Source organism: Bubalus bubalis, chromosome 10 (genome assembly GCF_019923935.1).
Source record: "Bubalus bubalis isolate 160015118507 breed Murrah chromosome 10, NDDB_SH_1, whole genome shotgun sequence".
In the NCBI taxonomy this organism is placed as follows: Eukaryota; Metazoa; Chordata; class Mammalia; order Artiodactyla; family Bovidae; genus Bubalus; species Bubalus bubalis.
In genome coordinates, this window is record NC_059166.1 from 54,000,364 (window position 1) to 54,011,424 (window position 11,061).

An 11,061-nucleotide genomic window follows, 5' to 3' on the forward strand; every position below is an offset into this window, starting at 1 on the left:
TCTCACGAAGTCTCGCGGCAGTTGGGACAGTATCGCGAGAGTTTTTCGTCATTTCCGGCCTAGAGCCCGCGCGGCTCGGGCGTCTGTGGTAATTCCGATTGACGGAGAAGGGTTGGGATGGCGAAACCGTCCCTTGTTCGGGTTAACGTTACTCCATCTTACAGGCTTCCGAAGCAGCACAGTGGCTTTGTATTAAAGTATACGACGTCCTGACTTCTGTTCTTTCTCCTGTGTTTGGAAAGAGAAATAAAGTTAATTTTGGCCTCAAAGGGCTTCCCTTGTGGCTCAGCTGGTAACGGAGCCAGCCGCAATGCGGAAGACCTGGGTTCGATCCCTGTGTTTGGAAGATCCCCTGGAGAAGGGAAAGGCTACCCACTCCAGTATTCTGGCCAGGAGAATTCTATGGACTGTATAGTCCACGGGATCGCAAGGAGTCGGACACGACTGAGCGACTTGAACAGTTTCACTTGGCCTCAAAACCTACCAAACCAAATAGGTTCTTAATGGAGTTCTTTTGCAATGAAGTGACTGCGAAACAATGCAAAAAGAGGTACGACTAGAGGCTAGGAGACTCAGGTCCCTTCCTTCTGTGAACTTTTAGGCAGTTTACCAGAATATCACATAGAAATACTTCTGTGTGCAACCTGGTTTCTGCTTCCTACCCAGAACTCCAGCGTCTAAATGTCCAGCATCCCTCAGTTTTCTCAGTGGCCATGCAAGTAAGGGGCATACAGTTTAGGCTTCATTAGTTCAAGCATAAATCATCTTTGAGGGACCCCATAAATGTAGGTTGAATTGAATTGGCTTGAACCAAAAACTAGTTTCCACTCTTTCCCCATCTATTTGCCATGAAGTGATGGGACCAGATCTTAGTTTTCTGAATGTTGAGCTTTAAGCCAACTTTTTCACTCTCCTCTTTCACTTTCATCAAGAGGCTTGTTAGTCCCTCTTCACTTTCTGCCATAAGGGTGGTATCATCTGCATGTCTGAGGTTATTGATATTTCTCCCAGCAATCTTGATTCCAGCTTGTGCTTCTTCCAGCCCAGCGTTTCTCATGATGTACTCTGCATAGAAGTTAAGTAAGCAAGCCTTGACATACTCCTTTTCCTATTTGGAACCAGTCTGTTGTTCCATGTCCAGTTCTAACTGTTGCTTCCTGACCTGCATATAGGTTTCTCAAGAGACAGGTAGGTCAGGTGATCTGGTATTCCCATCTCTTTCAGAATTTTCCACAGTGTGTGGTGATCCACACAGTCAAAGGCTTTGGCATAGTCAATAAAGCAGAAATAGATGTTTTTCTGGAACTCGCTTGCTTTTTCCATGATCCAGCAGATGTTGGCAATTTGATCTCTGGTTCCTCTGCCTTTTCTAAAACCAGCTTGAACATCTGGAAGTTCACGGTTCATGTACTGCTGAAGCCTGGCTTGGAGAATTTTGAGCATTACTAGCATGGGAGATGAGTGCAATTGTGCAGTAGTTTGAGCATTCTTTGGCATTGCATTTCTTTGGGATTGGAATGAAAACTGACCTTTTCCAGTCCTGTGACCACTGCTGAGTTTTCCAAATTTGCTGGCATATTGAGTGCAGTACTTTCACAGCATCATCTTTCAGGATCTAAAAGAGCTCAACTGGAATTCCATCACCTCCGCTAGCTTTGTTTGTAGTGATGCTTTCTAAGGCCCACTTGACTTCACATTCCAGAATGTCTGGGTCTAGGTGAGTGATCACACCATCGTGATTATCTGAGTCGTGAAGATCTTTTTTTACAGTTCTTCTGTGTACTCTTGCCACCTCTTCTTAATATCTTCTGCTTCTGTTAGGTCCATACCATTTCTGTCCTTTATCGAGCCCATCTTTGCATGAAATGTTCCTTTGGTATCTCTAATTTTCTTGGAGAGATCTCTAGTCTTTCCCATTCTGTTGTTTTCCTCTATTTCTTTGCATTGATTGCTAAGGCTTTCTTATCTCTCCTTGCTATTCTTTAGAACTCTGCATTCAGATGCATATATCTTTCCTTTTCTCCTTTGCTTTTCGCTTCTCTTCTTTTCACAGCTATTTGTAAGGCCTCCCCAGACAGCCATTTTGCTTTTTTGCATTTCTTTTCCATGGGGATGGTCTTGATCCCTGTCTCCTGTACAATGTCACGAACCTCTGTCCATAGTTCATCAGGCACTCTGTCTATCAGATGTAGTCCCTTAGATCTATTTCTCACTTCCACTGTATAATCATAAGGGATTTGATTTTGGTCAAAATCAAATGGTGCAGATGGTGATTGCAGCCATGAAATTAAAAGACGCTTACTCCTTGAAAGGAAAGTTATGACCAACCTAGGTAGTATATTGAAAAGCAAAGATATTACTTTGCCAACAAAGGTCTGTCTAGTCAAGGCTATGGTTTTTCCAGTGGTCATGTATGGATGTGAGAGTTGGACTGTGAAGAAAGCTGAGCGCCAAAGAATTGATGCTTTTGAACTGTGGTATTGGAGAAGACTTTTTTTTTTGGGGGGGGGGGGGGAGAAGACTCTTGAGAGTCCCTTGGACTGCAGGGAGATCCAACCAATCCATCCTAAAGGAGATCAGTCCTGGGTGTTCATTGGAAGGACTGATGCTGAAGCTGAAACTCCAATACTTTGGCCACCTCATGCGAAGAGTTGACTCGTTGGAAAAGACCCTGATGCTGGGAGGGATTGGGGGCAGGAGGAGAAGGGGATGACAGAGGATGAGACGGCTGGATGGCATCACTGACTCAATGGACATGAGTTTGAGTGAACTCCAGGAGTTGGTGATGGACAGGGAGGCCTGGTGTGCTGTGATTCATGGGGTCACAAGGAGTTGGACACGATTGAGCGACTGAAATGAACTGAATTGAAAAACTAGTTTAGGATATCTCTGGTGGAATGCAGCAACTTACAAAAGCTGTTAAAAAGTCTAAATACCTCAGCTTATCTGGATGCAAAAGGTAATGAGCCATGTAGTTTGCTGGCATTTTTTTTTCCTCTGATACTTAAACTTCCTTTATAAGTTTAGGAATATTCTTTCTCAGTCCTTACTATGCATATAATTTGAACTCACTGATATTAAGTCAGTCTGAAGAATCCCAGTGAAGGAAAGTAACACAGCTCAAAACTCCCCTCCGGGTCCTCCCCACCATTCTATGCAAAACAAAGAACTCTCACACCAAAAGAAAAAAAATTTACTGTAAGGTTGATTACGCCCACCTCCCAGCTGGTCCCAGCCTCTGGCTGATCTCCAGAATTCCTTGCCCCAGCCATTTAAGAGATAACTGAACAACCTTGGAGAAGAACAGGCCCCCTTAAGACAGTAGATTTCCACATATATGCCTGTATATTGGAGAAGGAAATGGCAACCCACTCCAGTGTTCTTGCCTGGAAAATCCCATGGACAGAGGAGCCTGGTAAGCTGCAGTCCATGGGGTCACGAAGAGTTGGACACGACTGAGCGACTTCACTTTCACTTTTCACTTTCATGCACTGGAGAAAGAAATGGCAACCCACTCCAGTGTTCTTGCCTGGAGAATCCCTGGGATGGAGGAGCCTGGTGGGCTGCTGTCTGTGGGGTTGCACAGAGTCGGACACGACTGAAGTGACTTAGCAGCAGCAGCAGCCTGTATACACTTACTCTTTTCTTGGGTTAGTACAGTAGCTCACTAATCTGACTGCTGCCCCTTCTCGCCTTATTAAAGGTGATCTGTTCCTGTAAAGTGCTGGTCTCCTTTTTCCGAACCTCCCCTTCTCTAACTCCCTTACCCTACACCCAGGACCAAGAAACAGAACATTCCCAAGAAGATCCTCCAGAACAAAAAAATGTCTAAATAATAAACATCCTAAGTCTAGGCAGTGTGAACCAATTACAGAAGCCTGTCTGAACTGTGATTTTAACTAAAAGTTTACACCAAGTTACTGTATTATTTTGCTTAAGAAAGAAGGTATTTAAGGAAGGGAAATTTCTGAAATATATAAATGGAGGTCAGAAAGATCAAATTTGGCAAGATGTGTGTTTGAGTTTACTATTGCTATAACAAATGACCATAAACTTGGTGATGTGAAACAGCACACATTTACTATATTTTACAGTTCTGATGGTCAGAAGTCCTGAATTCATGGGTCTCTCACTGGGGCTAAAGTCACAGAGTCACCAGGACTGTGTTCCTGCCTAAAAGCTCTAGAGGAGAATTTTTTCTTGTCTTTTCCAACTTCTAAAGGTGCCCACATCCCTTGGCTCACAGCCCCCTTTCATTTTCAAAGCCAGCAATGGCCAATTGACTCACATAGCATCATTCTGACAGTGACTCTTCTGCCTCCCTTTTCTGCATTTAAAATACTCTGTGATTACTACGTTGGGTGCAGCTGAATAAGCTGGATTCTTTATTTTAAATTCAACCTATTAGCAACCTCAACTCCATCTTCAGACTCAATTTTCCCTTGCCCTGAAACTCAAGATTTGATCGCTGCCCCACCCACTCACTTCCTATTGTGTGCCTGGTTCATAACATGGGGTGGAGGACCCTAGACCTAACTTATTCACAGGTGTTGAGGATTAGGATGTGGACATCTTTGGATGGGGTGCACTATTCTGACTTCTGTAATGCCTTCCAATTATTCAATGGCTCTGGCTCATGGACTTAAGTATCTAGGCTCTTCAACAGGTATGGTCTTAGAATGGAAGTGATGCCTCAGAGTGATATAGCTTAATAGCCCTGGCTCCTACTGATTTTTAACTGTGTACTTACTAAGTAATCCTCCAGTAATAATTTGGCTTTTCACATGGATTTGCCTATAGAAACATAATGCTCTGAGTAGTGAACAAAAGTATTTGGTCAATTTGGCAATTATTATTATCCTCATAGATTAACAAATTTATACTGGCTTTTTAACATATGAATTTCTGTGTGTTTGGTTAATGTGTGTCCACACCTAAGAGATGGTCTAGACTTGGTAGACTGGCAGCTCAGGTTTCTGAATCTGTGAGAATAAAAGCCAGATTGTAAGACTCTGAAGAAATCCATCTGTCTCAGAAGTCTTCCCAAATGATTGAAATCTGACTTTAATATATTTTTCAAACTCATACTCAGAATGGATCTCACAGTCTGGCTGTGGACTGAAAGGCTCTCCTAATTGCTCCCATCACATCCTTTACTCCTGGAACACTGGCTAATTTCCTTCAATGAATGAATCTTTTCATTCATTCTTTTTTTCAAATTTGTGTGTTTTAATTAGACTCTTTTGATTGCTAATGTTCCTTTCAGAAATGTACAGTTCACAATACAAAGACACATGAATTGACAATAGAACTGTAACTAGAAAACTATGCAAGATTGAGGCATACTTCTTTTTTTAATTATCTTTTTGAACTAGGTTTCATTTTAGACTTGCTTAAAAAGTTGAAATATAAGTGATTTACAATTTATGTTAATTTCTGCTGTACAGCAGAGTGATTTAGTTATACATATACATACCTTCTTTTTTAAAAAATACTTTTACATTATGGTTTATTATAGGATATTGAATATATTTCCCTCTGCTATACAGTAGGACCATGTTGTTTATCCACTCTATATGTAATAGCTTACATCTGCTAACCCCAATCTCCCACTAAATCCTCCTCCCCGGCTCCATCCCCCTTGGCAACAGAATCTGTTTCTGTTTCATAGATAGGTTCATTTGTGTTATATTTTAGATTCCACATGTAAGTGACATCATATAGTATTTGTCTTTCTCTAACTTACATCACTTAACATGACAGTCTCTAGTTGCAACCATGTTGCTGCAGATATTTTATTCTTTTTATGGCTGAGTAGTACTCCATTGTAAATATGGACCACATCTTCTTCATCCATTTATCTGTTGATAGACATTTAGGTTGTTTCCGCGTCTTGGCTGTTGTGAATAGTGCTGCTATGAACATAGGAGTGCCTGTATCTTTTTAAATTATATCTTTTAAAATTTTTTTAATTGTATCTTTTTAAATTTTGTCTGGATATATGCCAAGGAGTGGCATTGCTGGGTCATATGGTAATTCTATTTTCAGTTTTCTGAGGAACCTCTGTACTGTTTTCCATCATGGCTTCACCAACTTACATTCCCACCAACAGTGTAGGAGGGTTCCCTTTTCTTCACACCCTCTCCAGCATATTTTATTTGTAGACATTTTAATGATGGCCATTCTGACTGGTGTGAGGTGGTACTTCACTGCAGTAGTTTCTCTAATAATTAGCAAACTTGAGCATCTTTTCATGGAGGCATACTTCTTTCTGTACGTTTTCTTGTTTCCGGCTAGCCTGTGTAGTTCCCCCCATTCTGTGTCTACTTCATAGTCTCTGCTCACTGTAACTAATTTTTGTGCTCTTCAGCTTTTCTTTACATAGTGAACTTTGAACTTAGCTTCCACTCTATTTCATTCACCATTGCTATTCTGGTTTATTCATATATGTACAGGTCACTCACAAAAAAATATTTTTCAGGGATTCCACACCATACAGCTAGGGGCAGTCCTGATTAGAATTACCATGACTGGCTAAGAGGATGATCCTTAACCTTGACTGTTTTAGAGTTTACTTGTGGCGGGGATGGGGATCAGGAGGGTTCCTAAAACATTGTATTTCTCAAGCTTTACTTCCAGACCAAAATCTTCTGTAGAACTAATGTATATATACATGTATTTATATGGCTGTATATGTATTTAAGTTTGAACAAGGAAAAACTGGAAGAATATGCACACAAAGTTGTAATGGAATTAGTGAGATAGAACAAGGCTGCTGCTAAGATATGGATTCTTGGGCAAAAATTTTTGTGGGCTCTCTTTCTGTATTAACATTCTGACTAAAAATGTACTCCACTGGAGACTGTAAAGTTAAAAACAAAAAGAACTGTAGAAACATTGTACTCTGGTTTGTACATTCATTTTTCATAAGAATATTGGCTAACAATTCTGAATATGCTTTGCATGTATGCTGAGGTTGAACAAATAAGTAAATGGATAGTAGCTAATGGGAGCCAGATTTCTTACTATCAAATAAAGAAGTTACAGATAATCAACAGAGAAAGGATAGACTGAACTCTATGGTAATGAATTAGAGTTAGAGATCAGAGAATTAACTCTGTTTAACTCTGTTTAGCTCATTATATCGGAGAAGGCAATGGCACCCCACTCCAGCACTCTTAACTGGAAAATCCCATGGACGGAGGAGCCTGGTGGGCTGCCGTCTATGGGGTCGCACAGAGTCGGACACGACTGAAGCGACTTAGCAGCAGCAGCAGATGTTTTTGCTTGTCACAACTATGAGGTGGGTGCTAAGGGCATCTATTAGGTGGAGGCCAGGGATGCTGTTAAATATCCTGCGATGCTGTACGTGCAAAAACACTGAATTATCTATCCCAAAGTGCCAATAGTGCCAAGCCTGAGAAACTTCTGTCTGTGATATATGTGGTGAGACGGGTGTGTTATGATTATGAGGACAAGGCAGTCAGGCTGAGAATGACAAAACTAAAAGACAGGGGAAAAAAACTGGTTCATTGTGGAATTAACCCACCCTCAAAAAACTGCCTCCAGACTTCCTGTTATGTGAAAATAATGTCCCTTTATTGTTTAAATAACTTTCAGTTGCCATTTCTAATACCCACAGACAAGATCATCCTAACTGACAAGGAGAGAGAAGAAGGATTAGGACAAAATATGGTAAGCACGCTCTATAAGCACAGGGTGTCCCAGGGCAAGAGGAAATGGCCAATCTGGTACTGACTCTCTGTAGTGTTATTTACTCTGGGAAGCTCTCCAAAATAAGTTCTGTTGTTGAAATTCTCAGCTAGACACTTCCATCACATTAAACCACACTGATTTTATTTGTTTTTCTCAGAAAATTGAATAAAAACTATCTGTGAGTTGAAATCAGGAAGCATAAATTATACTTTTTATATATTCTTTGAGGAAACAGCCTCAAAACTTTTCAAAGACTTTAAAATGCTGAAAAGGGGGGAAATAGCATGATCTCTTTAAATTTGCAACTTAGAAAAATGGTTGGAACTGAACTTGTTGTTACTCAGTCGCTAGGTCGTGTCTGACTTTTTATGACATCATGGACTACAGCATGCCAGGCTTCCCTGTCCTTCACTATCTCCTTTAGTTTGCTCAAACTTATGTCCACTGAGTTGCTGATGCCATCCAATCATCTCATCCTTTGGAACTGAACTTGAAAAATGATTTTTATGTTAATTATAAACCAATGGATAAATGGGGATAGGAAAAAATGGAGAAAGAAAAACATTACTGTATTTTACTTTTTCTTTTTCATCTCTAATGTGATACAAGGGAGGAAATCATGGAATACAGAGCATAGTGAAAAACTTTAAATGATCTTATGGGAGCTATTTATTTAATAAGAGATGATTAAGGCAACACTGGGGGCAAGAGATTCAGGGATCCATGGCCAGTAAGAGAAATGCCTTGTATAATCTGATTTAAAAGTTTTCCTTGTGATAAATCATAGTGGGAAAGAATATAAAATATATTTATATAAATGAATAAAAATATAAACAAATATTTTAAAAGAATGTATATAGGTGTATGTATATAGGGCTTCCTTGGTGGATCAGACAGGAAAGAATCTACCTGCAATGCAGGAGACCCAAGTTCGATACCTGGGTCAGAAAGATCCCCTGGAGAAGGGAAGGCTATGAACTCCAGTATTCTTGTCTGGAGAATGCCATGGACAGAGAAACCTAGTGGGCTACAGTCCATGGGGTCGCAAAAAGTCAGACACAACTGAGCGACTAAGACACACATATATATACATGTGTTGTTTTTGTTCAGTAGAAATTAACACAATATTGTAAAATACTTGAATTTGGTGAGTTCATACTCTAATGCTCTCTCATTACACATTGTACATTTAATAATGATTAGAAACATTTTTAATATGAGCAGTCTTCTAAATGCACAATTTTTAATACAGAAATCCTTATTTAGTGCTTGCTTCAGCAGCACATATACTAAAATTGGAATGATATAGAGATTAGCATGGTCCCTGTGCAAGGATAACATGAAAATTTGTGAATATTCACATTTAAAAAAAAATCCCATTCAACTGCTGGGTAATCAATTCTTGATCTTCTATCTCGTGAAATCAAATTCAGCTACCCAAAACTATAGTTAATAATACTTACATGTATATATTTTACCTAATCCTATTGACATGCCTATTAAGTGGTATTACTAGGCTCTTTTTATGGATAAGTAAATAGGCTGAAAAGTTAAACAACCAGCTCAGGTCTATAAATGTAGTATGGTGGAGCCAGAAGGCAACACCAGTCTGCGTGTCTGGAGTGGGTATGACTTCTGTATTATATCAATAGTGCCAAGAAGGGACAAACCAAGTACTTGTCAACACTGAACATATTCAGTTCAGTTCAATTCAGTCTCTCAGTCGTGTCCAACTCTTTGTGACCCCATGAATCGCAGCATGCCAGGCCTCCCTGTCCATCACCAACTCCCAGAGTTCACTCAGACTCACGTCCATCGAGTCAGTGATGCCATCCAGCCATCTCATCCTCTGTCGTCCCCTTCTCCTCCTGCCCCCAATCCCTCCCAGCATCAGAGTCTTTTCCAATGAGTCAACTCTTCACATGAGGTGACCAAAGTACTGGAGTTTCAGCTTTAGCATCATTCCTTCCAAAGAAATCCCAGGGCTGATCTCCTTCAGAATGGACTGGTTGGATCTCCTTGCAGTCCAAGGGACTCTCAAGAGTCTTCTCCAACACCACAGTTCAAAAGCATCCATTCTTCGGCGCTCAGCCTTCTTCACAGTCCAACACTCACATCCATACATGACCACTGGAAAAACCATAGCCTTGACGAGACGGACCTTTGTTGGCAAAGTAATGTCTCTGCTTTTGAATATGCTATCTAGGTTGGTCATAACTTTCCTTCCAAGGAGTAAGTGTGTCTTTTAATTTCATGGCTGCAGTCAACATCTACAGTGATTTTGGAGCCCAGAAAAATAAAGTCTGACACTGGTTCCCCATCTATTTCCCATGAAGTGATGGGACCGGATGCCATGATATTCGTTTTCTGAATGTTGAGCTTTAAGCCAACTTTTTCACTCTCCACTTTCACTTTCATCAAGAGGCTTTTTAGTTCCTCTTCACTTTCTGCCATAAGGGTGGTGTTATCTGCATATCTGAGGTTATTGATATTTCTCCCGGCAATCTAAGGACCAGCAAATATCACACTCCCACAGGCCCTCACATAGTACTGAACACTTTACTAATGATTCCTCAATAAATACTTATGATTTTTAAATGTCCTTGTTGAAACAGAACTATACTGTTCATGAATAGTGGGCAGAGCACTGAATAGAACAACAGACCCAGATACTAACAAGGGCTCTTCTATTCACTAGTTACTATGTGGCCTTGGACAAATTACTTGTCTGAGGCTCAGCTTCAAAGTCAGAATAATGGTTCTTGGTGGTCAGTTGTCATGGTTGGTGAGTAGTAGCTGAGCCAAGATGCTACGGAATCTTTTGTCTCTACATCAGATTACTAAGAGGACCATAAGTACTGCTTTACGCAGGCAGTTTGAAAATAAGGTTCCAGCAAAACAAAAGCTGTTTCAGGAGGATAATGGAATTCCAGTGCACCTGAAGGGTAGGATAGCTGATGCCCTCCTGTATAGAGCCACCATGGTTCTTACAGTTGGTGGAACAGCATATGCCATATATCAGCTGGCTGTAGTTTCATTTCCCAAAAAGCAGGATTGACTTCAGTTTATCTTCCCAGCAATCAGTTGGTTCAATTCCATTTAGCTCTCTGTGGACCAGTAAATCTGATACACAACTGAGTTCTTTGGGGATCAGTATTTATTGACTTGAACTAACTGCCATCAATAAAGCAGTCTTTACCATGAAAAATACAAGTAAAGTCAGAATAACAATACCAGCTGGGCCTGCTTTCCAATGTCAGACAATATATGGAGGTGATCTTTGGAAAACGTGATTTGTTGAACAAATGAAAGGCTTTACAGTCTCAAATTCTAAGCTCAAGAAGT

At 40.5% G+C, this 11,061-nt stretch overlaps 1 protein-coding gene and 1 non-coding gene across 2 annotated transcripts; both read left to right on the forward strand.

Moving 5' to 3' along the window:
• The first annotated feature begins 8,981 nt into the window (after positions 1–8,981).
• Positions 8,982–9,085, forward strand: LOC112587688. Its single transcript, XR_003112187.3, has one exon. It is a non-coding gene; the product is annotated as a U6 spliceosomal RNA (small nuclear RNA).
• Positions 9,086–10,522: 1,437 nt separating this feature from the next.
• Positions 10,523–10,774, forward strand: LOC123327865 (cytochrome c oxidase subunit 7A2, mitochondrial-like). Its single transcript, XM_044924582.2, has one exon. The coding sequence runs from the start codon at positions 10,523–10,525 to the stop codon at positions 10,772–10,774; it is 252 nt and encodes an 83-aa protein (XP_044780517.1).
• Positions 10,775–11,061: the final 287 nt, after the last annotated feature.

Excerpts from the sequence above, each read along its gene's own strand:
- LOC123327865 (XM_044924582.2), top strand. The coding sequence starts at position 10,523 with ATGCTACGGAATCTTTTGTCTCTACATCAGATTACTAAGAGGACCATA.